This window comes from Excalfactoria chinensis, chromosome Z (assembly GCF_039878825.1).
Source record: "Excalfactoria chinensis isolate bCotChi1 chromosome Z, bCotChi1.hap2, whole genome shotgun sequence".
In the NCBI taxonomy this organism is placed as follows: Eukaryota; Metazoa; Chordata; class Aves; order Galliformes; family Phasianidae; genus Excalfactoria; species Excalfactoria chinensis.
The window spans coordinates 3,320,242-3,341,273 of NC_092857.1; the positions used below are offsets into that span (position 1 = coordinate 3,320,242).

The window sequence follows — 21,032 nt, forward strand, 5'->3', positions numbered from 1 at the left end:
ATCATAGAAGCATTACGGTAGGAAGAGATCTCTAAGATCACCCGGTCCAACCAGCAACTTCTTCCAGTAATGCCCACTAAACCATGTCCCTCAGTGCCACATGTCCACATCTCTTGTAATCTTCCTAGGATAGGGACTCCACCACCTCCCTGGGCAGCCTGTTCCAGTCCAGACCATTCTTTCTGAGAAGAAATATTCCCTAACATACAACCTGAACCTCCTCTGGTGCAAATTGAGGCCATCACCTTTTGTCTTATAAAAAACTTGTGACAGAAATTTCTGATACTCCCTTCTTCTTTCATGTAGCTATAGGGAGAAAGAAAGTCTCCTCTGAGCCTCCTCTTCTACAGAGTGAAGAATCCCAGTTCCCTCACCTGTTCCTCATAAGACTGATACTCCAGTCCCATCACCAGCATCCCCCTGTTCTCTTTTTCTATGTGACTAATAATGCTTTTTTTTCTAGCATTTCCTTGGGTTTGTTAAAATGAGTCTTGAACACTTCCTGAGCAAGAAGAGGTGACATTACATTTAATACCAGGACTCCAGGAGATCAAAAATCCAGCTGCTCAAGGAACTGCTGGATAAGATCTCCTGGGAATCTGCCCTTAAGGGAACAGGAACAGAAAAGAGCTAGCTGATCTTCTGTGAGCAGAAGAGCTCTCCATCCTCCAGCAGAAGAAACTAAGCAGAGGAGGTGAGTGACTGGCATGGCAGAGAAAGGACCTGCAGCTTAAACTGAGGGAAAAGTGGGAAATGTACAGGAAGTAGAAGCAGGGTTGTGTAGCCTAGAAAGAATATAGGGACACTGACCACATGTGTAGCAATTAGATCAGGAAAGCCAAGGCAGAGATGGAGCTGAACTTGGCAAGGGATGTGAAAAATAACAAGAATGGGTTCTACAGTTTCATGGGCAGGAGGAGACAGACTGATAAATGGGGACAGAAAACTGGCTTCCTCAGACATGGAAAAAGCTGAGGTGCTCAATAAGTGCTTTGCCTCAGTCTTGGCTGGTAATCTGTCTCCTCCACATGTCTGCCAGAACCCTGAAGTTTGGGTGAGAGGAGCAGACTGTATCCTGCTGTAACTGTGAGATGAGTCTAAGATCTCCTAGGGAAACTGAATGTAAGTCAATGGAGCCAGATGACATCCATCCTAGGGTTCTGAGAGAGATCGCTGATGTGGTTGTTGAGCTGCTCTCCATCATAACTGAAAAATCATGGCTGTCAGGGAAAATCCGTGGTGACTGGAAGAGAAGGGAAACATTACTCATATTTTCAAGAAAGGAAGAAAGGATGACAGGGGAACTACAGGCCATTGAGCCTCACCTCTGTGCCTGGGAAGATCATGAATCAGATCCTCCTGTTTACCATGTTAATTCACATACAAGACAAAAGGTGATCTGAGACAACCAGCACATGTTCTCCAAAGGCAGATCTTGCCTGACCAATCTTCTGACATTCTATGATGGAGTGAAACCATTGGTGGACAGAGGAAGGGTGACAGATGCCATCCTCCTGGACTTCTGCAAAGCCTTTGACATGGACCCTCACCGCATCCTGCTCTCTAAATTGGAGAGGTATGGATTTGAAAGATGGGAGGTTCAATGGATTAAGAACTGGCTGTTCTCAGACAAAGGGTTGTGATCAGTGGTTCTATGTCTGGGTGGAGGCCAATCACAAACTGTTTACTTTAAGGGTCAGTCATGTTAAATGTGTTCTTTTAACATCTTCATCAATGACATAGACAACAACATCTACCACACCTTCAGCAAGTTTGCAGACAGCACCAAGCTGAGTGTTGCAGTAAATACATTGTAGGGAAGGGAGGCCATCCAGAGGGACCTGGATAGGCTGGGAAGTGGGCTCATGTGAATCTAATAAGGTTCAACAAAGTCGGATGTAAGGTGTTGCACATAGGCTGGGCAATCCCAGGTAAGTTATACAGACTGGGAGAACTCCTTGAGAGCAGCCCTGCAGAGAAGGACTGAGGGGTCCAGGCAGACGAGAAGCTGGACATGAGCAAGCAGTGTGCAATTGCAGCCCAGAAGGCCTACTGTATCCTGGGCTATATCAAAAAAGGTGTAGCCAGCAGGGAGAGGGAGGTGATTGTCCCCCTCTACTCAGCCTTTGTGAGGCCCCATCTGGAGTACTGCATCCAGACCTGGATCCCCCAGCACAAGAAAGACATGGAACTCATGAAGCAGGTCCAGAAGAGGATTACTAAGATGATGAGAGGGCTATTCTATGGAGAATGGTTGAGGGAAATGGTCTTGTTTAGCCTGGAGAGGAGAAAGTTCCAGGGAGACCTCACTGTGGACTTCCAATACTTGAAGGAAGCGTATAAACATGGAATGACTTTTTGTGAGGGTAAATAGTGATATGACAGGGGAGAATGGGTTTTAAACTAAGGCAGTGGAGGTTTAGGTAAGATATTCAGAGGAAATTTTTCACTCAGAGGGTTGTGAAGCATTAAAACTGTCTGCCTGAGGAGGCTCTGGATGCCCCATCTGTGCATGCATTCAAGGCCAGGCTGGATGTGGCTCTGGGCAGCCTGTTCAAGTGTTTGGCAACCCTGCCTGTGGAAGGGGCATTGAAACCAGATGATCTTCAAAGTCTTTTTTAACCTAGGCTGTTTTACCATTCTACGGTACTAATCACATTCTTTAAATATAGTGCAGCTTAAGGATATCCTTCTGAAATCAATGAAGCATTCTGGTCATCTCTGGTCATTTGTTGTAAGCTTTTGCTAGATAATTATAAAGGGAGGGTAAGTCACAGTGTGACATTTATTTATTAATTTATTTATTTACTTATTTCTTAGGACAAACCGAGTTGTTTAGAAATATATGATTTTCATGAGAAATACTAAAAATGGTTTATTTTTCCATTTTACTTATACAGATACTTTCTAATTGAACAGTTCTTTCTTCTCTATTTCCAGTTCTCTTCTGAAATTCCGTGCAGAAAATAAAAACAAACCAAGCTCACTGCTCCTTTACACCTTGCAAAACTCATGGATCTGCAAATAAATAAATGATGTAAGCTGAAATAAAAGAAAATTATCTGTGGACAGTCCTAACCATAGAAAACTGCAGGGAGATTCATGAAAAGCAAACACTTTTATGTTGTTGCTCTTTTTGCTTATGATTTTATTAAATGTAAATCTTGCAAACTTTATGAAGACAGGATGAATATTTAAGTCCAAGTTGGAATGGGGGTTGTCTGATGGTCTGTTATTGCTTAAAATCAAAGGAAGTGATGAAGTGATACACAGAATAGCAAACATCATAATTCAGAAATGAGATCCTTTTTTTTTTTTTTTTTTTTTTTTTTTTACTCCAGAATTTTTGCTATATATGATTCCAGTGACACAGCAACACCCAGACCCAGAGGTATCAGATCTCTTGAGCATCACAAAACTGCTTCTGTCCAGGAAGAGAAACATGGAAAATGATACAGAGCTGGGAGGGGGCAGAGAGAGATTTTTATTGGAAGCTGTTAAAGTGGTTGCTATGAGACATTCTCCAGCTAACACAGGCACAGCAGTGAGTGTAAGGCTGATAAATCGTACCTCTTGTATTATACCTTTCCATTCTGGTTTTTTTTTTTTTCTTTTTCTTTTCTCTTTCTTTCTTTCTTTTTTTTCTTTTTTTTCTTTTTTTTTTTTTTTTAAATTTATTATTTTTTTAAACAGAGCTTTTATAGTTGTTTAAGATCAGAGGCAGCATCTGCAAATTGCTTTTTCTTCCCTTTTTCTCTCTTCTGCCTCGTGCAAGATGGAGCTAGAAAATGAAATCAGCTCCTCCAGCAATTCTTCAGCAGGCTCCAGAGAGTACAAGGTGGTGATGCTAGGAGCAGGGGGAGTTGGCAAAAGCGGTAAGTTTCAGTGGCAGTGTATCTGTGGAGAAAGGGTGAACTGGGAATATAATGTAAAGTTCAAAGAAGAATGATTAATGAGGGATTTTTTTTTTTTTTAATTTTATTTTTTTGGCACATTGTTTGGATAGAAGCATCTATAATTGGTGGCTGGGGCAATGAATCAGCTTAATTTGTTACAGAGTGAGATATTATAAGCCTTTTTTAATTAGATATTTTTTTTGCAAAACCACCCTTGGCTCCATTGTATAGAGGAAAGAGTGGTCAGTTCTCTGCTGTTAGTGTAACTGTAAGTGCTCATGTAACTTGCTGAAGGGGATGGATAGTGTGAATATAACTTGTTGGCCTGCTGGCCCTTGCCCCCAAGCAGAAATGTTACTAACTGCAAAGTCAGCTGTTCTGTGCAAAGTGTAGAGGGTGTCCACAGTGACTATGTTTTCTTCCCTGCAACTCCTGACTTTTTGCTGAGTATTATTATGGCTCAGCTGGCATTGTCTCCTCTCCTGTCCCATCAGTAGCAGAATGCATGTCTTAGCCTCATTCCAAGAGATAAAGAAAACTTGAAGCATGCTTTAATATCACTGTCCGGTGCTGGCGAGGTATGTCATTATTTTCTCTGGACAGTGTTATCATTTTATCGTCTTTGATTTATTCTCACTGACAGTTGCATTCTCTATCATTAAAAAGACTTTGCTGAATGTGCAGTGTTTGTCTCAGAAGCCAGTATATTGATCTGACTACATAACAATCATTTATTTAAATATTTTGGAAATTCAAAAAGAAAAAAAGAAGAAAATAGATTGAAAGAAATAAACTGGAAAAGTAGTACAATAATAACATAATAGTAAATTTCAGGATAAAGAAAGTTGTAATTCTAAACTGTATTAGTTGTGTAAATTAAACAAGTTTTATTTCCTATTCAAACAACAGGGCAAGGTGAAAATATAAAAGACTAAATAGAGCTAGTGGATATAATTTCCTGTCTGTATATGTTACCTCTGTTTTGTTGTTATGTCTAACTTACACTTCAGTGCCACATCTTTCAGTGACAGCTCTTTCCCACTAGTATTGCTTAACCAAGAAAATAATTTTGGTGCAGGTACTATGCTATGATCACTACATAAAATGAGGAAGAATGCTTATCTCAGAGTAACTTTCTGTGATTTCAAATTAATTCATCCATAGCAAAGCAGATATCAAGGATGTCTGCTGGAACTTTCAACATAATGTCCCCTTTCTACCCCTGCAGCCTAGCCAAAGGATGACAGCAATTTTTTCTAAGCATATTCTTGTAAGAATCATGTTGTTTTGAAGGGAAACAAACAAACAAACAAACAAACAAAAACGTACTCATAATATATATAAAGTATCAAAACTTTATGTACACATCAAGGAAACATTAATGTTTCCATTTCCTTTATGATGAGTTTTAAAGCTTGAGTTTAAAGAGATAAGCAAGAGTTTATTCAAATCTTGTTGTTTAATTATTTCATTCTTCAGAAAATGTTAGCTGATGAATTAATGAGACTAAAACCCTCAGAGATGTGAATTACACAAGGTACTGACACATCTCAGAAGACAGAAAGATCAGATAATTATTTAAGAAGAACTGGACATCTTTATGATCTAGAGAAATAACAATAGGACGAAGTGTCTAGTTATCACATTCAGTGGGATTAATGAAAATCTGAGATAATCTGGGGGGGAGGGTGTTATCTGACAATTAAGAGACTGATAAAGGAGGAACACTATTTTTCATTTATTGACTAGGAGTTTCCAATATGGAATGGGTATGAAATATTTCAGTGAGAATGACTGAGAATATTGAGATTGTCCCTACTGCTCAAATTCCAATAGAGAAAGCATTGATGTAAAATTGTAAATAAATAATTAATATTGACTAAAGACTAGATTAATTAACACCAGCTTAAAAGCAGAAGATGTCCAGAAAGAATATTTCTATTATTTGAAATGAGGGCAGCATTTTCCTAATTACCAACACTCATTGTCTAGAAAGTTATGTGTCTAGCTACAGTAAGCATCAGAATTGAATAGGGATGAGAGAGAAAAGTTCTGTTTCCATCTCTGATTTTGATATATGGGATGACATATTGACAGTATCCTAGCTTCTTTTTCCTTCCCCTCTTTTCTCCTTCCCTTTTTAAACCTTAATAAAAAGAGTAAAAGTTGGGATTAAGTTTCTTAGTGGGAAATACCATTTACATAAATGACTTTCAGTACCTCATTTTGTTCAATATTAAATACTTTAAGTAAGAAAATAATTTTCCTTAAGAGACAACTCACAGAAATTTTAGAAAGCATAATTTTATCCTAAATGTAGTTCACTTTTATGGATGCCGTGGGTATTCTGGTCTCCTGTTTCCTGCCCTGTTCTGTGTGACTTCTTACTGTATATATGGAGGTCTTTTTACTGAAAACTTCACATTCATTTTCATGGGCTGTGAGTAGTCATTATATATGTGGACAGGTAAGAATTAGGAAGAGAGCACCGATGATGGATGTCCTTTTGATGTTGGTATTATAGAGTTGGGTTTTCAGTCTTATTCCTTCAGTTGTATGTTCCAAGACAACAGATTATACAGGATGACAGTCAACCTCCTGTTATTTGGTCTACACAGTGTAGTAAAAGTTGTAGTTGGCAATTCTATTGCCAATTCTAACTTGGCAATAGAAGTTAAGCTCAGCACATTCATATCTGAAACCTACCAAAGAAGTGTAATAATATGTAGAGAGAGAGTGGTTTAAAAGTTGTGATTTACTGATCTGACCATTTCAAAATTAACTCCAGGAAAAAACAAACAAACAAACAAACAAAAAACATTAAACTTCTGAGCAGATTTGTGGCAGTGATATTTAGATATTATCCATGAATGTATTCACCTGGAGAGGTATTTCTCTATCACTAGTAGAGATTATAGATTTCATACTGAGACCCTTTAAAATGTTCCACAGTGTAACCCCTTAAAGCTTCCTGTTGTGTTTTTATTTTTTTTTTCCTGAATAATACTCCAATTTATTATCAAGCACACCCATATGTTTTGCCATACATTTGCTTCGTGGATAGATAAAAATAAAGCTAAAACTGGGAAGTAAAATGAGATAAAAGAATACGAAAAAAAAAAAAAATACTTTGAAAAAAGGTGGTTTTTTTTGTTGTTGTTGTTGTTGTTGTTGTTTTTTCACAGACTCTCACTTGACTGCATTCCATACTGAAATTAAACATTTCTAATACTCACTGTGTGTGTGTTTTCACTTAAGAAAACATTTTGACACTGTCTTCTCAGGTTTTATCTCAAGTTAACCCAGTACTGTTCAAACCTATCTCAACTTGGCTGACAAAATTAAATTCTAAGAATTCTAGTGAATTTGAAACAGATTTTGCTTACAAATATGTTTTTTAGGCTCACATCTGAAAGATAAGTCTGATGCTATCATGTTTCCTAATTTTTGTTTTCAGCTTTGTTCTGCAATGTTATAAGCAAATATACAATTGCTCCTAAGTCCTGAAGTCAAGCCCTAATGATTTACATTTTCTTAGATAATTACACTAAGAACAGTATTTAATTGCTGTCCTCTCTTTAAAACAATAGCAATGAGTAAGTAAGGGGATGTAGAATGACTTCCAAAAGATGCAAAAAAATTGGTATGCCTAAGGAAGTTAATAAAATAGAAAACCTTTAACACATGAAAAATTATTACTGTCTAGGCATCCTTCAAATATTCCTGTTATTCCATGATCTAAACATACTTGCATTTGCTGAGTTCAGTGACACTGGTCTTCGGATATACATATATATTTAATTATTATTATTTATTAATACTAATTAAAGTTTATTTTTGTAAGGATGAAGACAAGTTATTGATATTTCTGATAGCTAGAATAATGTGTTTATATTAAATTCAAAATAAATGCTACCTGCCCCAAGGAATTGACATTTAAGATGTGAAGATGAAGTTTTAAATTTTCACAAACAAATAAATATTATCTTGCTAATGAGTTGCTTTTAACAGCAGAGAAAATGTACATTTTTTCAAGAAGTATTGATCAGATTGACTGCTCATTAATTTGCTGGAACCTTTAAGTAAATAAAAAATGAAGGATTTATCAAACAAATACCTGGAAACTTTACTTAAGCTAATATATTTCTAATTGTAATATATAGGTTTTGGGAAAAAAAAAAAAAAATCAATATGTTTTTCCATGTTTCAGTCTCAAAAAAACAAACAAACAACAACAACAACAAAACATAGGAAGATAATATATGAAGAAAAACTTTCTCTATGGATTGTTTCAATCAGACAGAGAATAAATATATTTCTAATCCTGTTTAGCATATACTTGCTTTTGCTATTTATTTCCATCTTACTTTGTTGTTGTTGCTATTAAATGACCTATTTCTACAAATACAGGTGACTCATCTGATTTTTTTCAGGATCTTGCTTATAAAATAATTTCAAAATGTATGAAAACAATAAAAATTTTGTCATGCATGAGTGAATAGGGATTAGATTAAATGCCTAATTTTACTTGTATTCTTTGATTCTGATCCAATCTGCTTTTCTTGGACTAGTTTTGCCACCTATTCAGATCTGATAAAGAAACTTCACTGTCTATTAATTTCAAGCGTGTCCTAATGCTCAGAGTTTGCAGTAAACAGAGATACTTCTCAGATCGTGGAGTGCATCCTGGGGAATTGATTCATTTTAGCTATCTGTTAAGCCTCTGTAGATAAATTAGTGTGTGATACAAGCTACATGGAAACAGTAAAGTAAGAGGTTGCATTGATCTGAGATTGGAAAGAAATACTTAGTTCTGCTGATACAGGTCTTACACCAGGCTAAATAACCTAGAATACTCTTCAAAAATTCATCAGATTTACTCAATAGGCATGGCTTTTTATTTGTTTGCTTGTTTTTCTTCACCTTCCTGCTACTTACACTGTAGAACTATACTATAATTTCACCACATCTTTCCTAGTCCAATATTACTGTCTTGTCCTCAGTATTCTCCCAGTAAGATACAGCTGTTTTCCCAGATGCATAGAAAGAGACTCTATTCTGTTATCTTCTGAGCCAAACCAGTATTCAAAAGAATTAAGTTACTGCTCGGTATAAGTTGACTTGAAAAATACCTGAGTGACTAGGCTGTGGATTGCAGTTAGGGGAAAACATTTTTTTCTAAATTCAAAGTATAAATTTTGATGTCCACCTTATGCTGCTTCTCTTGTAGCGATTTATTTTTATTATTATTATTATTATTATTATTTTCCCAAGGCACAATTAATGCAGAGCTCATATTGTGTCCCCTCCCTCCCCAGTCCCTACCCCTTAATCCTCTGTCTGGGGAAAAATTTAAAAAAAAAAAAAAAAAAAAAAAAAGTAATATAATCCAACAATCTATCTAGTAGTGTTTTCCAGCAGTTGGTACTGGGTCCAGTATTTTTTAACATGTTAATCTGTGGCAAGAATAAAGGAAGAAAGTGTACCTTAAGCAAGTTTACCGATGATATGAAGATAGAAGTGGCTGGCGCACATAAAGGCTATGCTGTCATTCAACAAGTGGGTGTACTGGGGAACTGGGTGGAAAGGAGATTTTGGAGGTTCAACAAAGGCATGTGAAGAGTCATGCACCTGAGGAGGAATAAAAAAATTAGCAATGGTAGGCTAGCTCTTGGCCTGCAGAAAAGGAGTTCCGTGGAGAAGAATCTGGATGTCCTGGTGGACAACAGGTTGAAAATATGCCGGTAATGTGTCCATTATGGCCAAGAAGTCCAATGGTATCCTGATGCGCATTAAAAATAGTGTTCAAGAGAGGTGATCCTCCCTGTCTACCCTGTCCTGGTTAGGCCACATCTGAGGTGCCATATCCAGTTCCCCATTTCAGGACAGGGAATTACCAGAGAGAGTCCAGCAGAAGGCTACAAAGATTATTAGGGACCTGGAGCATCTCCTTTATGAGGAAAAGGTGAGAGATTTGAAATAGTTCAACCTGGTGAAGGGAAGACTGAGAGGAGGTCTTAACATTGTTTTTAAACATCTAAATGGCAGGAGTCAAGAGAAGAGATCATTTTGGTGGTACCCAGCAACAGGAGAGGAAGCAGTGGGCACAAATGCTTACACAGAAAGTTCCACATGAACATGAGGTAAAACCTGTTTGCTGTGTGGGTGACAAAACTGGAAAGGCTGCCCAGCAGGGTTGTGATATCTCTTTATCTGAATATATTCAAGACCCACCTAGACACTTGATGATGCAATATACTGCAAGGACCCTTCTCTACCGAGACCTCTAGAGATGTCCCTTCCAACCCTTACAACTCTTACAGCTCTATGATTCTGTGATTCTGTGTGCTTTTGTGTTTTATATATATATATATATATATAAGAGGATATTTTCTGAGAATTGAGGAAGAACAGGACATGGGACTAGCATTTCTTAATAGAGAGGTAATGAGTTAAATGGTAAAATTAGAATTAAAATATGTAATTAAGGATGTATGAGATCTTCTGGAAATCTATTCCTTTGTTCAATAAAATGCATAAAGCATATCTCCTTAAACATATGTTTAATAGTAAAATTGGAAATGTTTGTTGTGTTAGAAAAAAATAATTAACATTCCACAACTCATGGCTGAAGTTCATCCTCTAGGTTGCTAGGGCAAACCAACTATAGTCACCTGACATATCTGTTGGGCACTAGTATTCCTGGAATACAAGAAGAACTGCTAGGTTACCTCTTACAAAGCCTACCCTCTGTTCTGTCAGTAGAAATGGGATTCATTCACTGAACACCTGCATCCAGACTTCTCCTAAACGAACAATGTTTTGAAGAGATTTAAGTTTGCAAAATAACACTTTAATGAGTCAACTTCTTACAGTGTGAATTACTGAAAAATGATTTTGTTTACACAGTGAGCATTTCACTGAGATGTGTCCTGCATTTCTTTTCTCAATCATAATGCTTGCTATTAAAGACAGGGCTGTTTGGCAGCAATAAGAATTGAACTATGTCAGATCCTCCTGATTTCAGTCACACATAGATCAGCCACTTGAAATGCCCTGACAGAAATAAGGGAACAAGCACTATTTCATGACAGTGACTGGGCACTGTCAATATCTTTGCTGAAAACAATCTGCTGAGGCAGCCACAGGAACTGCTTCCCATCCAAACCACCCCTGCTGCGTCACTGAGCCATCTGCACCATTTTCAGCACATGCTATCTGCTAGAATTTGGATGACAAATGGACAGACCCAAATTACAGCCAGCTTTGAAAGCACAATTAGGAAACTTTTTTTTTTTTTTTTTTTTTTTTTTTTTTTTTTTTTATTACCACTTTCCTCTTTTTCTTTTTTTTTTCTTTTTTTTTTTTTTTTCTTTTTTACCCTATTTTCCATTTTACTTATTTCCATACCTCTGTTAATCATTTTCCAATTTTAGTTTGTTCATTAACGGCAATTAGCTTCCTTCAAGACTTTCAATTTATTTATTTATATATTTCCAACATGTGGAGAAGCTGGTAGAAATGGGAAGCATTTCTCACACAGCTCCACTCACTGGTATTGGAGATTAGTGTAGTGCAGCATCTCAGATTCACAGATGGTGAGAAGACACCTTGTTGTGAGCTACAGTCATTTATTAGAAAAATGTCTATCTACTAAACAGATCCCAGTGGAGACACTGGTTAAAATCACTCAGTTTCAAACAGTACAATGAGTATCTTGAAAAAAAGTCACATAAGATGTTGGTGGTATGACAGAAGAGGTTGAACCTTCCCAACAAGTGTTCTTTCATTGTTGCTGTGTGACAGATGGCAGCAGAGGGGCAGCCTGACAGAACACTGTTTGTCTTGGAATGTGTGTGAAGCAAAGGTACGGAAATGAATTCCTCTGTGCAGAGAAAATTTCACCCGTTAATATTTGTTGATGCTTCTTGAACATTTATGGAGACCAACCGGTGGGTTGTGTGCAGCGAGACAGTGCGGGGTGTTTCACCAGTGGTGAGAGTGACTATGGGACACCACTGCTGGCATTCAGTGAATCTTGGCTTTTGCTGACAAAAATGTATGGTGATGACAGTGTTGAAAAGCAGTGAGCTGTAGCTGAGCATCTGCCCCATCAAATGTTATCATGCTCTTTGCATCTGTAGCAGTTTCCATGGAAACAAATAGGTGGCATTACTTTTGGGGCAATATACATTTTTTATGAAAAAAATCCAGAATGTGGATTCAAAAATATTTTAAAGTTTTAAAAATGAGTTTCATAATGTTTTGAAAAATAATGTGTAATCACTCAACTGAGAGATGGATATACATTGTTTTTTAGTGTACACTGACCACAACTATGTCAAGAGCTGTTGTTTAACTTCCTTTTTGGCAATCATACTTTTTATTTTGCGATTCTTATCTACTCTGGGTACAAGAAACTGTAACCAAATTTCATATTCACTGACACATTTTGAGATTCCTTTGCTACCTTTATCTCACTTGCCTACCACCTTTGTAACTGCTTGTGTTGTAAAGAACTGTTATCTTTTGAACAGGATATGCAATGTTTTTAGAAAGACTTTCTAAAAAAAAAACAATTTCTTCCTAATTTCTTGTCTAAATCTACCCTCTTCCAATTTGAGACCATTTCCTCTTTTCTTGTTGCTGCCTTCCCTTATAAAAAGACCACCCCAGCTTTCCTGTAGGCCACCTTCCAGTACTGGAAGGCCACAATAAGGTCACCACGGAACCTAATCTTCTCTGGGCTGAAGCGCCTCAGCTCTCTCAGCCTGTCCTCTTAGAAGAGGTGCTTCAGCCCTCTAATCTTCATGGCCCTCCTCTGGACCTGCTCCATGTCCTTGTGTTGGAGGCTTCAGAAATGGACACACTATACCAGGTGGGGCCTCATGAAAGCTGGCTAGTGGGGCAGAATCACCATCCTCTACCTGCTGGTCAGCCTTCTCTGTTGTTGCTTTCAAAGCAGTAGGACTTTATTTTTGAAACTGTGAACAATAAGAGAGAAACTCTAAATTTCCCCTATTTTTTTTTCCCCCCATCAATTTAAATTAAAAATAATAATTATTTTGGATTTTCCACACTGTGGATTGTCTCGTTTCAGTTGTCTGAAGTCGTACTGACTTTTTCACTCATCACACACAATTACTCTACTAGAGTTCTGCTTCATAAAATGATAGATGATCCAGACTTTGCTTATGAGTCAGAAGTGTATTTCCTAGGCCTCATGATATCTATTTGCAAGTATGTGTTACAGACACTTCATTTCTCTACTGGGATGAGGGGAGAAATAATAAGAGTCTACCGCAACAATCCAGTTATCCCTCATGATGTGTTGAAGAGCAGTGTCTTTCATTTACAATACTTTAAGTGGATTTTCTCATGTAAATTATAACAGTAAATTTGCATCATGATCTGTCAAGTAGTGCTGATCTGTATTTATGATAGTTGAAGACAAAATACCATTTTTAATTTTTTTCCTTGTTGCAAATTGACCTTAATTCTTTAAAGTTATTAAATGTCTGACACTGCAAGAGGCAGCGAATCACAGAAGCTACCACTTTTATTATTATTATTTTTTTTCCCTGAGAACACACTCAAAAATGTACCTATACAACGGTGGTCAATGCCTCAGTGTCTGAACAAAGAAAACAGGGATGAGTGATTTCCACCAGGGGTCAGTACTGTGAGTGGTGCTACTTAATACCTTCATTAATAACTTTGACAGTGGGGTCAAAAGCACCCTCAGTGAGTTTGTGAATGACACCAAGCTGTGTGGTGTGGTTGAAATGTCTGAGGGTTGACATGTCGCTCAGAGACCTAGATAGACTTGATCAGTTGGTCAGCAGAACAATATGATGTTCAACAAATCCAGTGCAAGGTCTTGCAAGCCCTTTCAACTAGTTGTAATTCCCACCAACGTGAGGTGGGGGATAAGAGGGTAGAGTACAGACTGACAAAAAGGACTTGAGAGTGGACTACTAGTGGATGACAAGATGGACATAAGACAGAAATGTGCTCTCACAATACAGAAAGCATGTCCCCAGCTGCATTAAAAAAGCTGTGGCCAGTAGAGTGAAGGAAGTGATCCTACCCCACTACTCTGTGCTGGTGAGACTTCACATGGAGTACTGTGCCCAGATGTGGAGTCCTAGGTACAAGGGATATGTGAACCTGTTGGAGAACATTCGGAGAAGAGCCACAAAAATAATCCAGGAGATCAAAACTTTCTTTAAAAGAGCAGGCTGAGAGAGCTGGGGCTGTTTAGCCTGGCAAAAAGAAGGTTCTAGGGAGACCTGAGGGAGGCCAATCGGGTTTTAAAGAGGGGCTATAAGAAAGAAGGGGATAGATGCTTTCAAAGATCATAGTATCAAAGTATCGTGCGAGTTGGAAGGGACCTTAGAGATCATCGAGTTCAACTCCCGGGTTTCAAGCCCTCTGTGTAGCGAAGTGGCACTTCTACCCCTGCGCCACAGGGGGGATTCGAACCCGGGCCCTCCAGTGCCGCAGGCAGCAGCTTAAACCACTGCGCCACTGGGGGCACACAAAAATCCTGTTGTGATAAGACAAGAGGAAGTGGTTTCAAACTAAAAGATGGGAGATTTATATTTTATATGAAAAAGTTTTCACTGTAAAGGTAGTGAAGCACTGGAACAGGTCAGCCAGAGGTCTACTGGGTGTTCCATCCCTGCAGACATTCAAGGCCAGGCAAGGCCAAGTTCTGATCAACATGATCTAGTTGTAGTTATCCCTGTTCATAGCAGGGAAATTGGACTAGATGACCTTTAAAGGTCCCTTCTAACTCTAACGATTCTATGATTCTATGATTTTATGAAAATGTCAATTGGCCGTGATATTTAAGTGTAGAAAACCATTTAGAAATAAAAAAAAAAAAAAAAAAAAAAAAAAAAAAAAACAGAAGCTAAAAAAGAACTCACTAACAGTAAGAAGGAATACAACATGGGTGAACAGCTAAGAATATAGGACAAGAAATTAAGAAGAAAAAAAACAAACATAACACAGGGCTGTGGAAAGAAGATGCTAGAAAGGGAATATTGGATAATGTTGCATAAAAGTAGTGATAAAGGAGTGAAGGGATTGAATAAAGCAGTCATTTGTATTTCAGTATATGTGTTTCAGACTGTCTTTTCTTTGTGACTCTGATAGATGCTAGTGGCCTGTGGTTATTCCTCAGTATTTTCTGAGGGTGTCATGGGGACAAAGAGTACACAGGGGTCATGTTAATGATGTTTTCTCCTGCCTCTGTAACTCTCAGGTTTTTCACGGACTCAATTTCTGCAATTGGGTCCTGGAGACGATGTAGCACAAATCTTCCTGGTGCAGCCTTGTATTTCCCATTTATTATTATGATGTATCACCTCAACTCAACCACAGACAATGTTATGTAAATCTAAGATTAACAACAATTTATTACTTGCTAAACAGAGTTATTTTTGTGATGGTCCAGAATCGAATGCATTTATACCCTTTAACCCTAGCAAAACTCAGCACCTAGTGAAATCAGTGACCTGATATTTCTAAGATTCTTCCCTGTCCTTGAAAGAATTAGAACCATCCACATTCCAAGATGTAAAATATAGTAGTGAATCAGAGTGGTAGTAAATATATGTTTCCATCAGAATGGGGAAATTATGTTCTGTTTTTCCCCAATCTGGGAAAAATGTCAAGATGCTAAAAGATTGTAACTTTAAGCATCTTGACATTTTGACAAGATGGCATCTTGGTATCCTGACAAAATGTTAGAGAGTTATGTCTTCATTTCAAGCTGTAAGATTTTTAGAAGGGATAGATAAAGCAGGAAGGGTGGGGGAGTTGCACTCTCTGTTAAGAAGTGGATAAACTACAGTGTTGCCTCTGAGCATTAGAAATGACTGGATTGAGAGCTTGTGGATTAAAATCATGGGCCCATCCAGTAAAGCATATCTAGTGGTCAGAGCCTACTACAGACTGTCTGAGCAGGGGGAGCCTGTTGAGAAGGCCTTCTTGCTTCAGCTACAAAAGACGTGCTCACAGGCTAATCAGATGGAGATTTCAATCACCCTGATTTCTACTATCAACAAAATGAGCTGCAAGAAATCCAGGAGATTCCTAGGGCCCAACATAAAAAATCTGTTTCAGGTATTGGACAGACCAGTCATAGGTGAAGATTTACTTGGTGTGGTTATCACCAATTGTTTTAGGTATGTTTGAATCCAAGACCAGATGCCTCAGAAGCAGAGGCAAACAAGCACACACTCAAGGCAGCACAGAGAATTACGAATTTTATTCAGCACACAGGCACACCATAGGCATCCACTGCCAGTAAGCAGCAAGCAGAAACTCCCTAAGCACATGAAATACAAGTCCTATTAAGCTTAAACAGAAGGACTGTGCTAAGGAAGCAAAACAGTACTTACTAACCCTTAAGAGATGGACAAAATGCCAAGTAGGAGACAGAGAAGGAAAGTGCCAGTGGTGGATTTGATTAGTGTCACCAGGGTGTCCCCTGCTTTGAAGTACATTTTTCCTCTCCGAACACACTACAGCCTCCCTCCTGCTTTTGTTCTCTCCAGGTTCTGCAGGAATTTTTTCCCCTTGCACACTGCACCTGCATGGCCAAGGCATAACACAGAGCCCTAGTGGAACACCTGTTTGCAAAAGAAGTGCAAAATCAGATAAAGTAGCAAGTTCAGATCCCATAAAAGAAGAGTAATGGCTGTAGCCACAAATCCACTTCCGTTAGGACTGTCAGAATAGTTTGTTCCACCCCAGGATCATTCTTCAATCTGGGGACTTTAGGTCCCTGACACATCAATCCAGGGGAAAACCTCCTTAAATAGGTTAAGACTGGAGGTATTCTGGGATGAAGTCTGTCCTGGCTGAGTTTGCATTCTTCATGGAATGTGGTCTTGTCAAAAAGAAAACAAAAAAACCCCAAAAACTAAAAAAACAAGCCAAAACAACAACAACAACAACAAAAAACAAACAACAAAAAACAAACAAACAAAAAAAACAACCAACAAAACAAACAAAAACAAAACAAAGAGTCACGAGAGTAAATATCCAGCTGTTAAAGGAGGTATTGGTTGAGATTAACCTGGGAAACTATCCTTGGGGACATGTGAATATGACAGAACTGGAAGCTCTTTAAGGACAACATTCTGAGAGAACAAGAACTCCCAGCATAAGAAATCAAACAGGATGCAGGAGGCCAGCTTGGTTGAACAAAGACCTCCTGGTTAAACTGAGGAATATGAAGGAAAAGTAGTGGCAGGGAAAATAGAGAAGGCTGGTCCAGGAAGGATGCAGGGTTACTGCTTGGACATGTAGAGAAAGAATTAGGAAAGCCAAGGTTCATATGAAAATTAACTTGGCAAGGGATGTGAAAAATAGCAAGAAGGATTTATTTAAATGCATAGGTCAGAAGAGACAGGAAAAGGGCAGTGTGGCTTCCCTGATACATGAGAGAACTGGCTTAAACAGAGGGGAAAACATCAAAATACTCAAAGAATCCTTTGCCTCTTTGCCACTTCCCTGGTGCTCAGGCTTACTGCAGCTTCCATATGTCTTTTATGATTGAGTGTTTTGAATGACATTGAGAAAAACTGTAGGCAGTGAGTATTTTGCAGGATTGAAATTAATGGAGAATCATGGGAACTGAATTTATGAGAGAATTAGCTACAGACATCTCAGTCTCACCTTGGTGCCAGGGAAGGATATGGAATGAATAATCTCAGGAACTATCATGGACCAATTAAAGGCTGACAAGAGGATCAGGCTCAGTCAGCAAGAGTTTGTGAATGGTAGATCCTACTTGACAAACCTAATTCCATTTTATGAAAAGGTGACCCACTTAGTGCATGAAGGTAAGGCTGCTGATGCGGTCTACCTGGATTTCAGTAAAGCCTTTGACACTGTCCCCCACAATATCCTCATGGAGAAGCTGTCTGCCCATGGTTTGGATGGGTGCACGCTCTGCTGGGTGAAACACTGGCTGGATGGCCAGGCCCAAAGAGTTGTGTTCAGTGAAGTTAAATCCTGTTGATGGTTGGCCATGAGCAGTGTCCCCCAGAACTTGATACTGGGGATTCTTCAATTTCACATCTTTATTAATGATCTTGATGAGGGGATTGAGTGCACTCTCATTAAGTTTGCAGATGACAGCAAGCTGGGAGGGAGTGCTGATCTACCAGAGGGAAGAAAGGTACACAGAGGGACCTGGATAGACTGTGGGGCCCTTTTATCATCCTTCAAAGTCAATGTGTGTGATCTGTAGTAGTGATTTTATTCTTGTGGTAAATAATGGAAATCAGAATGATATTGAAAAAATATTACATGAATAAATGTAAATACATTTAAAGGCCTTTCTAGTGTGAACTTCACAGAATCACAGAATCACATAATTGTAGGAGTTGGAAGGGACCTCTAGAGATCATCGAGTCCAACCCCTCTGCCAAAGCAGGTTCCCTACACCAGGTAACCTCTTAATCTCTTGACACTGGCACATGGTGCCACGGTAGTACTGATTGTACTGGTAAATACATGCATTGAACAACAGAGTCTTGACCCTTTTATCTGATTTTCTTACTTTGTAGTATGTTCTGTTGTATACTGAAGAAGGGAAATGAGAATCAGGAATCAGATTGCCCAGTCTTTCTTATATATCTGTGAGGAAGTCAATCTATCTCTCATCTTTGGTTTCCCATCCCTAAAATTAAAACAGCTATCTCCTTAGTATTTCTGACCATCAAAAGAAAATAATCTTTTAAAGTTATTTAATGACATATTTTCCTAGATACCTAAGCCACAAGGGGTGCTTCAAAGTTCTCTGAAATTTATTCAGCAATTTCTTCAACATCACAGTATCACAGTATCATGAGAGTTGGAAGGGACCTTAGAGATCATCAAGTCCAACTCCCGGGTTTCGAGCCCTCTGTGTAGCAAAGTGGCACTTCTACCCCCTGTGCCACAGGGGGGATTCGAACCCCGGGCCACCGGTGTTGCAAGCAGCAATTCTACCACTGCGCCACCGGGGCACACAATCCTTGTCATCTCAATAAGAAAACAAACAAACAGACATACAAACTATGTGTTAAAAAGAAATGTAAGTTCTGCAACAGTATCACAACTGGACATAATGATTCCAGGAAAAATTGTCCAGAATATATTTTAATAAAATAGAGACAGTGAAGTTACTATATATTGCCTCAAACAGAAGAGGAACAGTACATATCTACATGCTACAAATGCTGAAATATTGAGCAGATGAGGAAGCACATCCAGCTTTTCTTGGCCATGTCTTGGAAAGAACTCTGATTTTTCCTATTCTCTGAAAAAATCTTCCCAAATTGAAACTCTGAAAGACAAAATAGTTTATTTTAAACCTTGGTAAACCTGATCTAATTAGGTTCAAGATTTTGACAGCTCTGACATTTTCCAGAAATATGAATCCAGGAAAGTCTGTACAGAGAAATGCAGATGCCAGTGTGAAGATTTATCTTGCCTAACTTCAGGTTCTAAAAATGTTATTTGAGTCTAGGAATTATGATTTGCTTTTGTAGTTGACAGAAAAAGGCGAACAATCCTAGAGATAATGACTGCCATTACTTTAGGGAAGCTTGCAAAGCTAGGCTACATTGTTCTGTTAGTGGGAGTAACCAAAATTTAAATGTTGATTGGTCAGACTGTAATTCAAGTGGGTAGTTTTCAAACATAATATCTTAAGTTTTTCCTCATCAATTTTTGCAGAATTTATCAATTATATTTTTTTCCATGTATGATATATTTGATTGCTCCATTCAAATTTGTTGAGAAGATATTTTTCCTCTTTTAAAACCACCTATAATTTCAGTGACAATAAAAGATCTAACATTTCATCTTCCTTTCTAAAAGGATGAAGAAGTGGCAACATTATGCAGAATTTTATTCTTTGTTTTAGGTGTCTGTTATCACTGGGACGATGAGCATAGAACTAAACAAATGTTGCGTATTCCTGTTAAGCAGCACTAGTAGTTTTGTTTCAAAAATATTTAACTATAAGTCACATACTCAAAAGCCTAATGATCTTCTTTGTGTTGAAAATGTATAGATTCTTTACCAGTGCTGTGCGTGTCTTCCTCTGGCCTCAGCTGATTGGGTGGATGAGATGTTAGCTGTACCAAGTCTAAAAAGCTTGATTATTTTATCTCTTGCTGAATGATGAATTTAGATCTAGAGTTCCTTAAACTCACATGGATGCTAGCCTATGCATTAGCCTTCAGCATGATCAAAAGGTAAAGTATCCTCTTACGTTCCAGGTGTTATTTTTTGTCGTTGTTGTTTATTTTTTCATTTGTTTTTTAATTTTCTTTGCAATGAGGAGAATAGTAAACAATTGCTGTCCTCCTGAAACCATCTTTTTCACTGGAAAAAGTTTGTCTTCCAGCTTGCAGATGTCAAAACGGTGTATGGATCTAGAAAATGTTAATTTGGTCTTCAGAAAGTACCCTAAATTTCTGTAGACTTCTTAATGTAGTACACAATACCTAAAAATTTCTTAAAAGATCTCACAAGGAAGAATCACCATCATAGAATGTACTTCTAGAATAAATATTTTTAGTCACACAATAGGTTTTTCCAGAAATGTAGAATGCAGGTTGCTGACAAGATGAATGTAGAGTTGAAAGCAGGTGATGAGATGCAGATCTTTGCTTTGCTTGCATTCACACAGAACATTCTTGATATTCTCAGTTTCATTCAAATGAGTTAAATCAACAGTATCAAAATAATATCATCATATTTAGAAAGTTTGGTGAAAGGTGAGTCAGTGTTTCTTGGAGTAGGCATATCTTCTGCCATTACTATCATGCTGTCTGCTATGCTTCCCACTTTTGCTGGCATTTGCTACTTGTCTGATCTCTTGCTCTGTGCCACTTGATTCATCACAGTCAGTGATCCAAGGGCATGAAAAATTCATCCCATGCAAAAAATACCTTGCAATTTATTATAGGTTTTGAATTTAGGTCAATTAATTCCTCCACAGAGAAGAAAACTCACGGCTTATAATAATTCTGGCATTTCTGCTGATGAATAAAGTACAAATCTGTGTTACCATTCACGTAATAAGAAAAGTAATGTGTTACAATGCTGAATTATCTAAAT

At 38.1% G+C, this 21,032-nt stretch overlaps 1 protein-coding gene across 5 annotated transcripts in view; it reads left to right on the forward strand.

The window, feature by feature from the left end:
• Positions 1 to 3,519: 3,519 nt before the first annotated feature.
• Positions 3,520 to 21,032, forward strand: part of RIT2 (Ras like without CAAX 2) — a 163,107-nt gene continuing 145,594 nt past the window's right edge. For 2 of the 5 annotated variants that reach the window (XM_072359616.1, XM_072359621.1), the window contains exons 1-2: positions 3,520 to 3,550; positions 3,776 to 3,875. In XM_072359616.1, the coding sequence (XP_072215717.1) occupies positions 3,776 to 3,875 (100 nt within the window). In that variant the 5' untranslated portion in view covers positions 3,520 to 3,550. Of the gene's footprint in view, positions 3,551 to 3,611; positions 3,876 to 9,943; positions 10,040 to 21,032 lie in introns of those variants that run through there. The other 3 variants (XM_072359619.1, XM_072359620.1, XM_072359617.1) reach the window with 3 other exon arrangements.